Source organism: Arvicola amphibius, chromosome 9 (genome assembly GCF_903992535.2).
Source record: "Arvicola amphibius chromosome 9, mArvAmp1.2, whole genome shotgun sequence".
In the NCBI taxonomy this organism is placed as follows: domain Eukaryota; kingdom Metazoa; phylum Chordata; class Mammalia; order Rodentia; family Cricetidae; genus Arvicola; species Arvicola amphibius.
Window position 1 is genome coordinate 45,913,296 of NC_052055.2, and position 19,043 is coordinate 45,932,338.

The window sequence follows — 19,043 nt, forward strand, 5'->3', positions numbered from 1 at the left end:
CATCAAAGTCTTTTATTTCAGGCGTGTGTATGTGCATGTGTGTGTTTATGTGTGTATGTATGTGTGTGTATGTGTGTGTATATGTGTGTATAATCAAAGTCTGTCTGTTAAAACATCTCATGAAAGTTCTCTGAGCACTTTCCTTCCAGTAGCCCAGAACTCAACCTTGGGTTGAATGTTCCAACAGGGGTATTAAGGGATGACTCGGTGGTTAGGAGCTCTTGTTGCTCTTCCAGAGGATCTGGGTTGGATTCCAGCACCAAAGTGGTGGCTCACAAATACCTGTAATTGCAGATCGAGCGGCCCTGATGCCCTCTTCTGGCCACCACAGCATGCACAATGCTGCACAGCAAAACTGCACGAGCATGTGCGCGTACACACACACACACACACACACACACACACAAGAAGTCATTTTCAAAACAAGCACAAACATTCAGCAGTACTCTTGGGTCTTTCTCAACATGATACCTAGCATATGAACATGATTGCATTTTCCTTGTGTATTTTTCAGGTCCGTTGCAAACTTCTCAAGGAGAGAAAATGTAAATATTATCGTCTCTCTGGCCTTGTGTGCCTGGCATCTAGTAGAAACTCAATAGATGCATGTTGTATGAAGGAACTCCCGTGTCAGAGCAGAATTTCAGGGTGGGCAGGATGAAGTGGGATGTGTAAGGGTTTAGAGCTCTGGCTCTTTTTCAGGATGAAAGGCACAGGCCAAAGGAAGGTGTGTGAAGGCAGATTCAGACAGCCATGGTATGTAGAACTTTGCAGAAGCCAGCTGAGGGACCCCTCCCTGGGCTAGGGACAGAGATGTCCATCTGGAATACTCAAGACAAGAGGCGCCACCACCCTGCCCACTTGAGAATGTCAGGAGACCTAGTTTCTGCAGACTGTCCTCCCTGCAGGAAAGTAAGCTGGGAGAGGCTGTCCTGGAGGAGCTGGTGCCTGGAAAACCTGGGTCTTAATTAGACAGGAATTGGAGATTAGTGGGAAAGTCCGTTGGTGGACACGATCTTATTGTAGAAAGAGCACTGAGAGGTCTTAGTGTGCAGTCTGCCTCACATTCACTGGATATGTACATGCTTGTGAGAGGGACTACTTATGTATTCTCTGCACTGTGTGTAGGTGGTCTCATGGCTTGCACTTCTGCATGTGCACATGGTGTATATGCATGTACATATGTGTGCCTGTACATTGATGCGGGGGTGTGACCACGTGTCATGTATATATGTGTGGAGTAGGTAATGTGGTACACACCTATGTATATGTGTTTTTCATATGTGCATGCTCATGTGCAATGTAAATAGTGTTTATATACCTGCATGTGTGGATGTTTATGTGTGCATATAAGTGGAGGTATGTGTGGCCATGTAACATTTATATTCATGTTGGTGCTTTGTGTATGTACACATGTGGAAGAGTGTGTGCTTGTAGCCATATGATGACATGTATGAATATGCATATATGTGGGTAGTGTGCATGTACAGGCCTGTGGCATGCATATATACATGTGGAGTATGTGTTTGTGGAGTATCTTCATGCAGCCATGTGGCATGAATGCACAAATGATCTAGCTGTGCTTGCGGAGTACATGCATGTGTGTGCATGTGTAGGGAGGGCCTGGGTGCCTGCCCTTCCTTAGTCCCTCAGGAGTTTTCTCTTCTTCCTAGTCCCTTTAAATGCCACACTGGACCAGGGTGTGAAGCAAAAGGCTCGTGCTGGTGGCCACTTAGACTGGGACTTCTATTAGCATGTCCATTGATGTGTAGGAAGGGAAGGGGAGTGAACCTCATGGCCATGTACCTGTAGGGTCACCTGACAAACACCTGGACTTATGAGTTATCTCCTGGGCTTCAAGGAACTTACTAGGGACGGTTCAGCTGGTTTGCGAGTGCAAACCAGTTCTACAGTGACAGGCACCTCAGAGGAGCTGTAGCCATTGCTGCCCTCCTCAGAAAACCAGCAAAGTGACTTTGCCCTGTATAGACTCTAGAAGATGGATGTGGGTAGGGGGGATGGCACAGAGCCTGGGCAGAGGCTGAAGTGCACTTCAGGGGGCAAGGAAGTATTTCTGTGCAGGTGTAAAGGAATGTCTTCTTAGGGCAGACACACAGTTCACAGGGTGGCACGCTCTGGAGATAGGACAGGGCAAGTGCCCCCAGATGGTCCCTAGTGGACCCAGAACATCAGCACACACCATGGAGACCTGGTGCTGGGCACATGTGGGGAACGGGCTCCAAGTATCCTTTGCTTGGAATAAACTCTGGGTTCACTCTCCAGGTCCATATCAAACAAGGTCTGGGACCCCAGTGTCACAGGCCTTCTGTGGAAGCCTCTGGGGGGTCCTGAGTTCACAAACTTCCAGCTGGCCCTGCTGGTCCTGCGCGCCCAGGGCCCCGACTATGGGTATGCTGGGCCGTCTCTGTCGCCATCCAGAGGCTCGGCTGGGGCGCGGCGTCCCCTCTGCCCGCCTCCCTCGCCAGTCCCGGGCCAGTGCGGGGCCCCGTCACGCCGGGCACGCGCTCCAGGCGCGCCCCTCGCACTGGTGACGGGGCGCGCCGAGCTGGGGCGCGCAGCGACGCCCAGAGCCGCGGGCTGGCGTCCCCGGGCGGGCGAGCACGGGCGCGGGCGGCGCGGGCGCGGGCGCGGCGCGGGCGGCGCGGGGCGCAGTGGGCCGGGGCCCGGGCGCGGCGGCGGCGGTAAAGGAGCACGGCGACGAGGAGAAGGAAGACGAGGAGGAGATGGCACACGCGGGGCCCGCACGTGGAGGCCGGCACGGGGGCGCGGGCAGGGCCGGCTGCTGAGACGCGCTGCTGCCCCCCGCGCGGGCACCGCGGCTTCAATGGCGCCATCGCCCAGGACCAGCAGCCGGCAAGATGCGACCGCCCTGCCCAGCATGTCCTCAACTTTTTGGGCGTTCATGATCCTGGCCAGCCTGCTCATCGCTTACTGCAGTGAGTACCGTGCACCCGGGCCCCACTCGGGCCTCGGGTCCCCGGCCCGGCCCCTGCCCCGGCGGGGCGCCCCGCGTCGGTGCAGAGTTGCGAGCGCGTGGCGCGCGGTCCCGGGTCTTGGCCGCTGCTCCTCTGGCCCGCGAGGGCTGGGTGCAGGCGGCTCGGGGTTCCAGGCACTCCGCTGCCGGGCGCTTCAGCCCGAACGTGCTTCCGCGGACTCGCCAGCAGGGCCGGCGTCAGGCCCAGGCCAGCACGGCGCGTCCCTGCGCGGGGGTGCCCACTGCCCGCCGTGCGGTCGCTACTCTGGCCCAGGCTGGCGACCGAGCGGAACTGCGCGCGCTGAGCTTCCCGCCGGCGACACTCCCTCCGGGGACTTGTGGGGACGCGGCAGCCGAGCCCAAGCGGGACTCCTCAGGCAGGAGCACGGCTTGGGTGCCAACGCGTGGCAGAGCTTCTTGCCTTTCTGAGAAGCGGGCTCGCCAGATGCTTTCTGTAAAAGGAGAAGTAAGGGGACGGATGCCACTGGAGGGGAGGGTCCGCTACCGCTGCGAGGGTGGTTTGGAGGAATGAATTGGCGACCCAGTGGGTCTGGCAAGGGCTGCGGAGGGAGGTGCGGGCTGGTCGGTGCCTGGCACGAGGCGCTGGAGCTGGGCTGGGCTGGGAGCAGGACGGTGAGTGGTGGTAGGTCGCATGTAGGAAACGATTATCTGAGTCCTGTATGTACGGACTTGGGGCTGATGTAGGGTGGGGAGGCATTGTCCTGACTGGTGCCTAGTGTCTGGTGCCTGTTGGTAACTGGTGGGATGGGTGGAGGTTGGTTATCGTCCCGGGCACTGGCTTCATCAGGGATGGGAGCTTGCTTGGTTACTGGCTCCTGCCTTCCCGTCTCAGTGGGAAGGAAGAACTAGTGCCAGGGAACACCTGTCATGGAAAATTGCCACAGGCGGAGGGGGTGGGGGTTGATGAGAAAATATGGATTCTTTACAAAATTAAAATAAAATTAAAGGCCATCACCAAGCGATTTCTCCCACTTCCCCTGGTCATCACCAGAACCTCGGGTCTCCTAGCTCCCAATTCCCGGTTCCTCCTTTCTCTGAAATGGGATTGCAGCAGCCTCAGAGACTCAAGTTATGGCTAAATTTGTCGCCAGAGTCCTGGGACAACTCTGCCTTGGGAATAGCTCAACCCCCAGCATGAAAGCGTCTTGAGGGAAATTCAAGTAGGCCCAGAGCAGGAATTGTCCCAGTTGTTTCAAGCCCTCTGTGTCCCCCCTGTGTTGCTGTGGCACCTTCCACTGAGGCTCAGCAAGCAAGAGGCTTACTGCTGGCAGTGTTCTAACCTGGTTGCCCTAGCTGCCCTAGGAAAGGAGTACCATGGTGTGAGCCACAAGAGAGTGCCCACTCCTTAGCCTTCTGCAGCCTGCTGGCTGCTTTCAGGGGCTTCCCAGGTACCTCTGAGCCTTAGCGATACAGAAGGAGTTAAAGACAGGTAAACTCCAGAGCTGGACAGGGGCTGTCAGATAACTCTTCTGGTGCTATCCCAGGGGTGGCACATTCAGGTGTTTGTGTGTGTGTGTGTTGGAAAAGAGGTGGTATGGGGGAGCTGAATCAGGAGCTGGCAGTACTTCCTGGGCAGGTTCTGGTAACAGTATCCTTGGGTTAGCATGAGAAACCAGAGCTACAGACCGGGTCAATAGAGGCAGCTCTGCACACGAGAAAAGAACAGATATACATCGGTGACCTCAACACTCGGCACTTCAGGGTACCACCAAGATGTACCTCGTATCCACTCCCAGCCTCTGTCCCTTGTATTCTAGACCTCAGTGTGAATCAAAATTTACCCTTACCTCTTCCTTCTGTCGGCTTGCCCCTTGATCTGACTGGAGGGAAGGAGTCTCATAGACGCAGAGAAAGGACGGGGCCTGCTGCACTTGTCTGTCTTTAACAGGCCTCCCTACCGAGTTCTTTCTTGGCTACCAGGGCAATTGGTAAGAATCTTATCCTGACGAACAGAAGTCCTCAGCAGCCACATTTTGCGGGCTGTTGCCATCTCCATATAATGGAATAATTGACAATGAGCTAACGTTTTTTTAGACACACCCCATTACACCAGAAATGCAGTTGGAGAAATTAAAACATTGCTCTAAAATACAAAATAACATCGTAATAATTTATAGCTGAAAACTGCAATCCTGGGGGGAAAATATTTCGTTTTTCTTAGAATCGATAATGCATAGGAAATGATAATTGAATAGTTCCCATGATTTCCAGCCTCTCGTTCAACATATCTGGGATGAAGGATAGTTAGCATCCTTGTGTGCAAAGATGTTTCAGTAAAGGATTTTTATTACCCTAACCATCTTTTTGCTACAGAGCAGATACATCTGGGAAGCCGGTGTCCATCTTTTGGGGCTCAAGGATGTTGCCTATAGTGTGTATATTTCTCTGTTACACACATGGTGCTCACTTCCTGGCACTAATCGGAGGAAACTGGATTATTTCCTGGCCTGGTTTCTGTTGGGGGATTCAACTGCTCTTGCCCATTGGATGTCCTTTGCTATGTGTTTGAGATTCATATTAAGGAGGTGGGCTCCACCCTCTGGCTAGAGAAAGACCTGCAGTCCACCAATTAGGATGGTTGCTATGGTGACTCAGCCTTGTCATTTTCAGGGATTGGGGAAGAATTGCCAGGAAAAGCAGAGAGAGAGAGTAGTGAGGGAGAGAGAGTGAGAGAGAGAGAGAGAGAGAGAGAGAGAGAGAGAGAGAGAGAGAGAGAGAGAGAGAGAACAGAGAACAGGGCACTTAGGAGGCTGCTTTTTAAAATGGGTGTTCTATTTCGTATGTGCTAAATGTTACTTATAAGGTCCACTTTAGAAGCAAGTACTCAGTGTGTTTACCAAGGCCTCCTGGTAAAGTTAGGTGTTGCGAGAAGGGAAAAGTGCTTTATTCTGGGCTTGGAAAACTCCTCAGACTGTGGCTTAGAAAGGGCTGAAATGTTTAAATTGCTCCAGCTTGTGGAGCAGGAAGGTCAGCTGGCCAGACGCCGTTGTTGAATGAGGTAGTGCCAAGGGCTGGTGTACTGTGTGCCGTGCTCACACCTAAGAGTTCTTCTTTCCACCTTGCTTTCGGTCTATTGAAGATAATAACAGCTAGGAACATGGAGAAAATGATGAGACTTGTGACATCCGAGCCTTGACTTTGATGCTTGTGAGCCATATTCAGTTCCGGAATAAAGGAGACTGCTTCAGCATAGATGGCAAGTTCCTCCTTCAGAGCTGCGTGGTGGACAGACGCTCCTGGCATGTAAATGCTGGAAGAACGGCCTCATTTCAGAGCACTGGGGAGTCCTGTGCAGGAGAGGCATTGGGGCTGCCTGTTTAACATACATTTTTTTTTTCAAATAAATCCTGCTAAAATTGAATTGTGCCGTTCAGTTAAATCTCATGGCCGCAGCTGCGCATAGAAGAAATTACAAACAAGTTTTGAATTGTTTTTAATCCATTAGAATACTAACCGAGCGTAGGCACTTTGCTGGTCCCCAACATGCATTTCCTCTACAAATACAATTTGTGGCATATTTAGTGGCGATGACAATGTGCTGTATTCCTGCTGATCAAATGTGTTTTCTAGAGTTCTCAAAGAGGTAAAATTGAAAATACCAGAGGCTTCAAAAAAATGATGACTTTTAGGAGTCAGTTGGGGTCTCTGTCTCCGTCTCTCTCTGTCTCTCCTGTCTCTGTCTCTGTCTCTCTCTGTGTCTCTGTCTCTTTCTCTCTCTCTCTCTCTCTCTCTCTCTCTCTCTCTCTCTCTCTCTCTCTCTCTCTCTCTCTCTCGATGAATTTCTGGCTTGAAATGTGCTGTTTCTTTCAGCCACATAATATAATGGTAAACAGCTTTCCCTGACTGTGGTTAGAGCCCAGGGAGAAGGAAGCAGAGGCATTTTGCCTTCTCTGAGGGTTTTCTGTTTATAGACCTGGAAGAGGCAACTTGGACTGGACTATCCATCTCCTTTTTAGAGCCAGGGTTGCTCCTGGACAGTGGGTCTGGACCACCCCTGCCCTTCCCCCAACCTCTCTTTGGGGCTGCTGACACCAATGTCGACTGCCTGCTTTGCACTTTTCATACTGGGCTGGCTTCTTTCTCCCATCAGCTGTGAGATATCCGGACCTCGGTGAGGTCAGAGGCAACGGGAACCAGAAGAGAGCTTGACTAGACAACACTCCTCCCTGCTAAATTCCCAGCCCTGGCCCTGCCTCTACACTCAGGGCATAAAATATGTAGATCAACTTTGGTGGTGTGAAAGTACTTTCAGGTGACTTTATAGGTGCAATTATGGGGAAACGTTATGATAATGGCACAGTAGACGAGGGGAGAAAAAGCAAAACATTAAAATCCCCATTTCTTTATATAGCTCGGCAGCTGCCTCTTTAGAAGACCTCATTTTTGCTTTAAAACTTGGCGTTCTGGAGTTAATGACCTCTACAGAGTGCAACCTGTCACCTAGGGCTTTGCTGATGCCCCGCCCCTGAGATTGCCCAGGGCAACACCCTGGCTAGCATCTAGGCGTGGCTGACAGGGTTAGCAGGTGCTTCTAGTGTGTGTTGCTGCCACTGGCTCAAGGCCTGTGAGGGGCTGGAACAGGACCCATTGAGGCTCCTCCTTCCTTCTTAAAGTCTCACTTGCTTTTACCAGGACTTCTGAACTGCCCCAGGGATTTCTGTGAGCTGGGGTTTCTGTGCAGGCCACTGGCATCCCCTGAACATCACTGACCCCACTGCTCCAGAGTTCACCAACTAGATGAAGCAGCAGCTGGTGGGAGCTGTCCTGGAGCTGAGCTATGGGGTTGGGGGGGAAAGGGGCAGGCAGACTTAGCGTTGGCAGGGAGTCTAGGTGACTGTCCTGACCCTCTGCCATGGCAGAGAGCTTGGTGAAGGACTGCAGAGTACTTTGTAATACCCACTTCTTAAAATTGGTGGCAGAGCCAGGCGGTGGTGGCACACGCCTTTAATCCCAGCACTTGGGAGGCAGAGGCAGGCGGATCTCTGTGAGTTCGAGACCAGCCTGGTCTACAAGAGCTAGCTCCAGGACAGGCTCTAAAGCTGCAGAGAAACCCTGTCTCAAAAAACCAAAAAAAAAAAAAAAAAAAAGAAAGAAAAGAAAAAAGAAAGAAAGAAAGGAAAAAAATTGGTGGCAGAGAAAAGAGGGCACCCCCTGTACCTCTAAGGATGTAAGTGGGGCTCCTTTGGGATGTTACCCTCTCGCATCCTGGGAAGGCAAGTCCCAGCTTGGCAGACGCTGCCATTAAGGATGGTGAATGGCGGGAAGGACTCCCGTGTCACTTTGTGGATGGTCTCCCCTTTGCAAAGACCTGTCTCTAGACTCACCTTCCAGGCTTCACAAGGGAGGCCAGAGTGGTGGGTGAAGCTGGAGACAGAGCCTCTGGCCTGTGCATTTGGTGTGTGCTGGGGCGCTTCAGCCCTGTGCCAGGCTATGGAGCAAGGAGTAGAGGAGATGACTGTAATGTCCTAGCGCTGGCATTACAATTGCAAGGCAGGCAGTCGACACAGAGGAAAGACTGGAGAGAGCTGGCAGAAGCCATCTGTGTTGTGCATTCTCTATAGCCTTTGGACTGTCTCCTCTCACTGCCTACCCTGCACTGGGCATAGAGGTGCTGTCCCATCCACGTTGTGATTAACCAGTGGCTCCTCATAGCCTGCCTGCTTGTTTGGGCTTTATTTGCAGAGTGAGAGACAGGGAGGGCTATGGCAAGCAGATGGGGCAATCCAATCCTCAGGGTTTCCAATATCAAGAGGATTGTCATAAGGGATAAGCTGTCCAGATTGAAGAACCAGTTGATCATGGCTCTGGGGCAGGGGGCATGGGTGCTGTTCTCTGAATACATATGAAACAAAACACAGAATGCTCAGCCTGTACTCCTGATGAGGCAGGAGAATCCGATTCCAAGTCCAAGGTCAACCCAGACAACTTGTGGAGATCCTGACTCAGAATAAAAAGGTAAAGAGGTCTAGGGGTTCACAGCTCAGTGAGGGAGTGTTTGCTTAGCATGCACGAGGCCCCAATTTCTATCCCTCCATTGCAGAGAAAGGCCCCAAACCACAAAGAAGGCAACCCCTAGGTAGACTTTCACAAGCTGCTTGTGTTTCTTTCTTGCTGTGGAAGACAGACAGACAGACAGACAGACAGACACACACACACACACACACACACACACACACACACACACACACAGAGCCACCCACTGCTTCTCTCCCAGTCTCATCCTGGAGCCTGAGTCTGCTTGCTAAGTTTGTCTGAGTCTGTCTGCATCCGTTGGGATCTTGGGATGCAGAGATCCAGGATGCGAGTTGCTGGTCTACCTGGTTATGAGTCTCTGCTCCTTGTCAGCTGGCCATGTCTAACAACTCACTATGGGCCTAGAGCTCCCCAACAAGTGGCCCCACTCATAGGAAGCTTTGCCTGTTAGTTCCTGAGGCTGTGTCCTTCTCCACTCCCCAGTTTCTCTAAACAACTCTTCCTCCTTTATGCTCGGGGTCAACCTTCCTCTCTGTAGAAAGAATAAGCAGTATTTTTTTCTGGAACACTGCAGGTGCTCACTGCCTTCTGCCTATGTTCACAGTGATAGAAAATTCTACCTTACCACAGCTGGTAAGGTAGGAGGGAAATGGTTGAAATTGCTGGATGGTCCTGGGTCAGCGTCAGCTGTCATCTTTCTATGGCTGGGAAGGGCCGAGAGGACTGGGTGACACTGTTGATAAGTGGTGTCTCTGTAGAGAACCGAATTTGGCCGCAGGACTAGGGGTGATGCTGAAATGCAGCAATGGGACCTGGGGACCGGAGTGGACATGGGGAGAGTCTGAAGACTGAAAACAGGCCCTGGCTGGAGCAGAGAGCCATTTCCTTCTGCAAAGAGACTAAGCTGTTCAGATCCCTGAAGACCCTCGGTTCTGCGTTCTGACAGTTTTATTGAAAAGAAAGCAAACAGTGGCATTCCTGACCTGTGCTCACTCTTTTAAAAAGTGTGCCTGGGGGTAGAGGGGGGCTTCTCAGGGTGCTGGAACAGAAGGCTCTCCACCCTCAGGTGAGTTTCTTGTTTGCTTCACTCTCAATTAGCATTTACCTGTCTTCCCTTTTCTTTGCTCCTTTCTAACTCTGGGTCAGTTTCTGAAGGGCACCATAAGCACCCGGACCATCTCAGTGCACTGGAGGACATGAACAGTACCTCTCTCTCTCCCTCCCTCCCTACACACACACACACACACACACACACACACACACACACACATACAAACGCACTCACAGCCATAGTCCCCTTTCCCGGTTGTGATGACCAAAGCTGGCCCCAGCCATTTGCCCCTTGGAGAATGAACTGGATGGCTCTTGAGTTTCCTGCCTGTGGCTCCCCAGTCGACAAGAATGTGGAGGCATCTCTCAGCTTGGAGAATTGAGACTTCACGCTTCTGGGCTTACACCCCTTCTGAGCTGCATAGCCTGTTGGGGATCCGAGGATGTCCCTCTGCAAGGACCCAGTCGGGCTTCCCCCTGCCCAGACGGCTTGTGTGGGCTTTGTGGATGCTGTGAGGCCTCTTCCTGGCTGCCGGTACTGTTGGAACCACTTCCTGCAGCAGGGAAGGTGTCTCCACAAGTTCCCACAGCTGCTGTTTTCCAGAGCTGGGACCAGCGCGTTTTGAAGGTGGCTTGCAGCCTCCTCTTCGAGGCTTCATTTTCTGTGTCTGTCACACATGAAACCATAGTGCCGATGGTGATGAAGCCATTTAGCGGCAATCAAACATCCCGGGTCCAGCGTAGCAGCAGAGGCGCCCATCAGCCCCTCTTCCTCCACCCACTTGCTTAATTATGCTCGCCTCCCTCAGAGGAGGCAGCCCAGTTCCCGCGTGTGATTTCAGTGTTCTGGGGGTGTTGAGAGCCCTTCCTTTCCTCTGTTGGGAAGTTCTGCTCCTGCTTGCGGCGGCTTGGCTGCTTCGTTTTAGTGTCTGGGAAGCTGTGGCCTGAAACTGTACATTGTGGGGGTGGAGAGTGTGTGTGGTTCTGTTCCAGTCTGCCCCTTCTCTAGTCCCTGGTCACTCTGCCCTGGTTAAGTGCGGGCTCCCTCAGATGCTCTCCGGGGACTCAGTTCCATTCATGCCTGAGTATCTCCTCTCTGCCAAAATGCTCTTTTCTTATGGGCACTTGGCTTGGGATTTCTGTGTTTCTGTATCTCAAAGATAAGCATGACCCTTTCTGATTTCTTATTATACATAGGATGGCCATGTGTGCCCCATGGGAGAACTGAGATGTGTGTTCTGGTGTGGTGTTCAGCACTGTGCGTGCACGCTCATACACACACACACACACACACACACACACACACACACACACGAGTTACTCTTATCCCCCATATCATCGGACGGAATTGCACATCCTGTCTCTCCCTCCTTGATAGTGTATATTAAACAAAATCTATCATCTGGGTCTCTAATCTCAGTAGCCTTTAAAGACCCCAGATTGACAGAACAAGAGGGGACAAAGGCTAGACTGTTCTTATAGACCCCTCAAGGTTCATTCATTAATCTGCCCTTCACCCAGTAAGGCAAGGATCTGTAAGTGTGACCCAAACACAGGTGACAATGAGAGCCAGTAAGGAGATGGTAAAGATAGACCCCCGGGGCTCTTGACCCTTGGCACTAGGCCTTCTGTGGTCAGTGTCACGTCCTGCTACTTATGTGCCTTTTGTGCATGTCACACTCCATACAAGAGTCTACCTCTCTTCTTTGGGTCCTGGTTCCCTTGCTTGAGATGGACAGTGATCACTGACCTCCAGGGCTGGGGTTTTACCATGCATGAATTGGAGATGTCTCACTTGGGCCTACAGAGTCTGTGTTGGAAGGCCACAGCATGCAGCCACAAGCCCCTGTACCCTGACATTCTCCCTCGTCGTTGGCCAAAACGAGGCTATAGTGACAACTGCTTACTTTTGGCTTTAACCATGTAACCTACGGGGATGTACCTGCCATTCCCTCAGTGAAGCTGGTGCATTTCCCAGTGAGCATCTGTCTCTGCTGTGTTTCACTTTGATGATCCAAAATGAATGCTGGAGGACATGGTAAGGTGTCTGGACCCTGGGCATACGCTGATCTTCAGTGTTGTTGCTGAGGTGGGCAAGCCTGGAAGACTGGTGGTCTCTGACTGGATTATGAGCTCTGTGTCTGCAAGATTGAGACGTGAGTCATGGAGCTCTCAGCTGGTTCCTATCTACCCTGGCTACCTCTTTGACAGCAGTATACAGTGGCATACCTCAGAACCTACTTAGGGCCTTCCTTGTGCCCCCAGGGATGTGGGAAGCCAGGAGAAGCCTGAGTCTGAGGTGTGTCTGGTGCCTGAAGCATTTGCAGTGAGAGGAATTGCTCCAGTGAGAGATGCTTAAGGTCATACTGGGGATAGCCTAGAAAGTCAGTCTCATTGTTACCTTGTTAAAAGATGGCTCTTTCCTTCAGTGGCACTGTCCCCTGTCCCCTGCACTTGGCCATTTCCTTACCTCAGGTCAGCCAACCTATTGTCTCAGAAAGGCCGGCCCATACCCCGCACACATCTTGTCCTTTATTCAACCCTACAGAGGCCTAAGACAGGTATGGCTACAGCTCGTGCCTGAGCTGCTGCCCCTCCCTGTACAGGCCCTCTTCCCTGTGGCCACAGAACTCACTAGCGTTTGGCTCCTTAGAGAGTCTCAGTTGAGCTGAAGAAAGTCTTCTGGGCATAGCCAGTCTTCACTCTCAGGAGCTCAGATCTAGCCCCTGCCTGTGAGGGCAAATGCAGGGTCTGTGTGGCACAGGGTTCCCAGTGCATCTTTCTGCCCTTCAGCCCTCTGTTCTGTGGGGCTCAGCAGGGTTTGGAGATAGGAGGACAGCCATGTCTGCTATTCTCAGGAAGCTCCCTTGTCCAGGCAGCTTAACCCCTAGCACGGGCTTTAGTGTGGAGAGAGAGTGCGTTAAAGGTGGAGGGGATTCCAGGGTGAGCTGGCCTTGCAGTCTTGTCTCTGCTGCTGAATCTTCTTAGAGACACAGTGTGTGTCTGGAGGGAGGTGCTTTCCTGCTGGGCCCTCTCTGAGGCCTCCATGAGACTCAGGGCGAGGCTGTGGATGGGCTGTGCTGAGTGCCTGTCAGAAATGTAGATAAACAATGTTGAAGGTGCTTCCGGCCTCTACCTGGAAGCTCCCACAAGTTCCAGAACATCTGATGAAATGGGGTGATGGGAAATAAGTTCACCGGGGAGCCCAGAAAAGAGTACCTTCTCTGTTGTCAGAGACTCTCTCTCTCTCTCTCTCTCTCTCTCTCTCTCTCTCTCTCTCTCTCTCTCTCTCTCTCTCTCTCTCTCTCTCTGTGTGTGTGTGTGTGTGTGTGTGTGTGTGTGTATGTATATGCAGGCCAGAGAAGGGTGGAGCATTTCCCATTTCTTTCTGTTCACCTTCCTGACATCCCAGGCAGCATGCCTGGTTCCTACACACCATACCCCAGCTGGTGGATGGCTTCAGAGGGATTTCTCAAGAAACAGAATAGAAGTGGTACCGATGTAGGTTCTAGGGTCTGGGGACTTTGGGAGACCCTGTTAATTTCACCGAATGGACTCACCTACCATATCTTTTAGATCTTGAGCTTCACGTGGGAGGGACCATTAACTCTCCTAGGCCTCTCCTAGTCTCATGACTGACTGCCATGACCCAAGATCTCTCTTCTGAAGGTTAGGAAGTCCTGTGCCTCTTGTATTGTCCACAGATTTCTTTATTCATGTCAGAAGCCACTGGGTAGCAGGACAACAGAAGGAATTTTTTTTTTTCCTAGCCTGGTTGACCTGAGAACAGATCTTAAAACCCTGTTAATGTCCTCAACTGCTATGAAATATCCAGGCTGAGCCAGAGAGCAATACAAGTGGATTGTCTTGTTTCTGCTGTACGTTTGATTATATTGAACACCCAAGTGAGCCAGTTTAGAGGAACCACGGAGCCTGGAGCCTGAACCTGGGTGGCTCATTTTAGGGAATATTGGAGCGGTCTTTGGAGGTCTCTAGAGGCTCTCCCCATGCTAGTTTTTTATCAGATAAAATGCTAAAAGCTCCAAAGGATTCTTAAACGCTGTGTGGCCTCATGCTAGTGGCCTTCCAGTCAGAAAGATACTTTTACCCTGGTTTAAATTGCTCCTCTCCTGTAGCATTTTGCTACGTGATGGCATATCCTAAATAAAGTGAAATGGGTTCATTAATTGGTGCTAATTTATGTTTCTCGTCTCCAGTGCTCCAGTGGCTGAAAGAGCCAGGCAGAGTCATCTGTAGCCTGCCACAGAGCTATTCTCACCCTTCCTGCCCTTTTCCTTGTGGGCTCATTGCTGGGAAGGAGCTGCTGCCTCCGTGTAGGGAGAAGAGATGCCCTCTGTGTCCCACCAATCTTCCCCATCTTTGAGGGTCATGGGGGACTTGGCCTGGGCAAAACTCTCAGCTTCTCTGGGACTGATAATGTGTAGAATTCTAACCTTGGTGAGACGCCTTTGGGTCTGAAACTCCACGTGAAGCTAAGTGTTTGGAAACTCCTGTGATAGACCCCGAAGACAGATGTTGTCCCTCTGGGAACCTGAGGGACCCACTGGAACTGGGTCTTAATGGGGCACTTGGCTGCTGGAGCTGTTGTAGATTAGTGACCTTGGAGAAGTATCTGAAGGCCAGGGCTTGGAGTCCTGAGCTCCCCGGACTAAGAAAAACTCTAACGAAGTGAGTACACGTACTGAGGCTTTGGAATTGGTGTAGCCGGCAGGCTCAATGCCTCTGGCATTTTTCCTGTTTCAAAACAACTAAGGTCCCATTGAGAGGTGGAGTTTCTCTGAGGAGACCACAGTTTGGTCTGAATCCATGCTTTTCCTGAGCATAGCAACAAACTTCTCATGCTTGCCTACCCCCACCCTGATGTTCCAGAATGGAACAGAAGCCATTTGTAAAGTCACTCTGAAAGCCTCAGACTCTTCAGTGAGCACCAGGGCATCCACAGGGCTGTCATCACAGAGACACCGAACAAATCCCAGTCACCAACCTCTTCTCAGGTGGCCATGTGGTTTCTCTGGAATTCAGAAGTAGCCAGGATGCTAATGGAAATGAGAACATGTCGGTGTCAGGTAACCTTGAGCACATGGGACAATGGCTCTGGAGGACAAATCCAGGACTGGCTGATCCTATGCTGGGCAAAATCATAGTGCAGGTGGAAGGAACCAGCCTGCCCATGCCTTCTCTACTCTTTGTACTTGAAGTGTATGTTGTAACTAAACAAACATGAGTTAAACACACAAAAAATCCTGAGCTTTCTCATAAAGGACCCTCAAGGTGCCTGTCAGTATCCAGCTGTTCCTGGGGTACGTGACTCAGAGGTTCCCTGTCTCACCTGAGGCCAGCTGCACACTGGTCGGGGAAGCTGGATTTGCTTTCTGCATTGTCCTTACCTGGATTTCTGCCTGCCTTGTTTGCACATGGGACTCTCTGTTAACTGTGCACTGCCGCCTTGGAGTCTGAGGACCTATGAGGAGGACTCTCTGAAAATGTTAAGCTAGTACCCACACTCTGAGGCTGTGGGACCCGAGTGTATCTGTCCCTTACTTAAAACCAATGCAGTAGCAAGTACCCATGCTAGATCCTTCACCAGGAGCTCACAGAAATCATTGGCCTGTGGAATACCTCTTGGAAGAATTGGCAGCTGTCATCTGATGGTGGAGCATGAGGTGGGGTTTGAGGAGAAATAGATAGGGTCAATAGAGAAGTCCCTTTTCCTCTGATGAAGGACAGGAGTGTGGACAAAGACCTTGAGAGAAGGGCAGCTTGACTGGTGTGGTGTGATGTGGGGCTTGGGGGCCTCTGAGCTCACCTTGCCTAGGCAGCACTCCCTGAGAAGCCCTGGCTTCCAGATCACAGCCCAGGCAGACTTACAGTCCCTTCGATCCTATCTGTGCCCTTCTTTTCTCATTGTAAAATATTTGTTAGCTGTAGACGGTGTGGGATGTCCCACGGCACACAGAAGGCTAAGAATCCTCAGTGCTCTTCATGTTCAGAAAACCCAGAGCTTTTCCACTCCACAGTGTGGTGTGCCAGTTCTGGGTGATGGCTGATGGGCTGTGTCCCCTCTCGGTGGGCCCTGGGCCATGTGACTCAGCAAGAAACATCAGCATTGCTTGGCTGACAGGTACTTGCAGTTCCTGAGAGAAAGCCTGTTGTAGACGGTCCATCCATTTGCTGCTGCATCTTCTGAAAGGCATTGTTGGGCCTTTTGAAGTCTCAGGACACACATCACCTCTAATGCCATGTGTTTGGCCAGGGAATACTGTCTGACGACATCGCCATGCGCAAGGCATGTCAGTGGGTTGAGCCAGCTTCACTGCCTTCACACTATCTTAATCCCCAGGGAGCCACCCATCCTCACCAGAATCCTTTGTTTTCAGCAAGCACATGTGTTTTAAATTCCTTATTGCAAACAGATGGTACCAGCCACTGTATGTATTTCGCTGCAGTGACCCTCCCAGTGGGAGGCCAGATTCACGAATCTACTTTCTACACACGGAGAAGCAGAGGGTCATAGAGAAACACCGTGGTGCCCTTTTACCTCCGTGTTCAGAGCTCTCACCTCCAGATCAGGCTATGTAGTGTGAATTGCTTCCTGCCCGTGGAGAGCTGGGTGCTCACTACTCTTGGTTGCTTCACTGAGCCATTTGATGCTTTACAAAAGATACCCCCATTTTCTTCTATGGTTCTTGGTGCTAGGTGGGCTGTGGAGAACGCCACATCTCGTCTCTGTGTTTAGCAGGGTAGAGAGCCATGCCCACCTGGGATAGGGCTGGCACTAGGGCAGGTGTGCTGTTCTGAAGAAGCCATCTTTGGGGCAGGGTGGAGAAGGAGGTGGGAGGTGACTAGCTAATTGGGTACAACTGGCTAGACCCTGACTTTGGAAAGACTTTGATGTACAAATCTGGCTTTTCCAGAAAGTTCTCTGTTGTCCCTTCCTGGGGCTAGTGCAGGGCTAAGGAGACCTTGAACAGCCTTCAAATGTGGAGGCATTAGCCATGGACCTTGTCTTTTTAAAAGGGAGCTACTTCTGCAGTAGGCTTCTGAAAGTAGCCCCATTCCACCCTGTATGCTCCCCAGCCAGTCATGGATGAACTCTTAGGCATGTTCTGGCCTCAGAACCCTTACCTCTAATGATGCTATGACCGCTGTGTCCTGGGCTGTGGCTCTCTAGAGGAGGGTGATATTGTCTTGGTAGTGCAATGGAGTGGTAACCCTCAGAGTGGACCAGGAGTGCTGCCATATTGGACCATGTTGACTTTAGTAAAACTGGCTGGCATCAGGAGAAAGATGTGTCAACATAGGCAGAGATCCTTTACCACTCCACACCTCCCTGACTCCCAGACACCGGGGACTTGAAAGAAGCTGTCTGGAATAGTAGGACTCCTCTTTCTCAGGGCTTGGCTTCTGGGGGCCAGGCTTTAGCCCTAACCTTATCTGTTGTGACCATGAGCTGTGTGATAGGGCTTTCCCACTAGCCTCAGGGTCCTCACTGTAAGTCAGTATATTCATCCTGAACCTCCAGTGTAGGGACAACTGTGTATTGTCTCTGGAGCCCTGACACTGGGTCCCAGGCCACGTTCATGCTCCTAGTCTCAGTTCCTCTCTCCCATGCTGCCGTTTTTTGCACTCAGAGCCTTAGGTGGTTGGGAAGGCCATCCTGTCATTATAGACAAAGAAACTGAGGCTAGAGAGGTAGGTGCCTCTTAGATTCAGCTGGGCCTTAAGTGACGACCTGGCCAAACATCAGCGCTGCCTCTCTTAGAGACACCCAAGTTCATAGCTCGTGGCCTGAACTAGAAGTGGGAGCCAAGGTGCCCAGGAGAGGGGAGATGGAGCCAACAGTACTGAGAGCAAGAAGATGGGCAACTGGAGGCTGTGCAGTCCCCTGGCATTCCAGAGGTCAGTGGGTAGGGGTTGGTGAATCCCAGAACCTATCTCCCGGTTCCTAACCTGTTACGCTGTTGCCTTAGCAGTGGCTCTACCATTGTTCTGTGGAAGTTCAGGAACTGTTCCTTCTAGAAACAATGTTGTTTCTGGTGATTATAGCCTTAGGGGTTCAGTGGAAAGCATCATGGAAACCCAGCCCTGGATTACAGTGATTCATTCTAGAGTGGAGACTGCAAGACCTGGGAATCTGCAGAGATATAGTTCCAGAGATACAGACTGACTGTCCCCACGAGTGTTCCTTGTAAAGTGAGGCAGGAAGACCTCTACTCCTGGAAGCTAGCCTGGACTCCCACCTCATCACTAAGTCCTCCGGCTGCAGGAGCAGCTAGAGAAGAGTGGGTGATGCTGATAGATGCCCTGGAGATGTCAGACTGTGTGTGGCTAGAGATTGGCAGCCATCCTTCCAACATCCAAAGCGCTAGATCTTCAAGAAAGTATTCAAAGTATTGGCAACACTCACTCCTCCTTTCTCCTACAGTGTGGCGCTCCTAGGAGTTTATGGCCTTTGTAAATGTTTTATGTTAAAGAGAAGTCTGTCTGGTGATACCAAGTAGTGTACAAATTGGCCAAAACCAGGATTCTTGCATGGCCATATTTGTTGACAAGTCTTCACCGGCTTGTGGTATATGTTGTCACCAAACTACAACCTACCACTCACCCACACCTTAGCCCTTGGTGCTCAGCCATCAGTGTCTGGGTCCCTCTGCTAGGTAGAAAGTTTAGCCTGACCCGGCACACCACAGGCCCGCCTTTGGTGGTCTGACCTGACTTCGTTTGTTTCCTGGCAAACCTCTGCTTCCCAGGAAGGAATGTGCAACAACCACTGTCACCTCTTTTCCCCACTTCTTGTCTTCCCCACTGGTGCCTGAATTGAGGCCACCATGTTAGTTTTGCATTGCAGTGACAAAAGACAGTACAATATACTTTAAGGATACATTCCTTCCAGCTCATGGTTTCAATGATCTCAGGCCCATGACCTTTGTCCCTTGAGGCAGAGCCATATATATCATAGCCAGAAGTGTGTCAGAAGCTTCCT

At 51.4% G+C, this 19,043-nt stretch overlaps 1 protein-coding gene across 1 annotated transcript in view; it reads left to right on the forward strand.

Annotated features, from left to right (window-relative positions):
• The first annotated feature begins 2,845 nt into the window (after window positions 1–2,845).
• Window positions 2,846–19,043, forward strand: part of Tafa5 (TAFA chemokine like family member 5) — a 201,930-nt gene continuing 185,732 nt past the window's right edge. Inside the window, exon 1 of the mRNA XM_038343065.1 lies at window positions 2,846–2,957. Within this exon, the coding sequence (XP_038198993.1) occupies window positions 2,846–2,957 (112 nt within the window). The remainder of the gene's footprint in view (window positions 2,958–19,043) is intronic.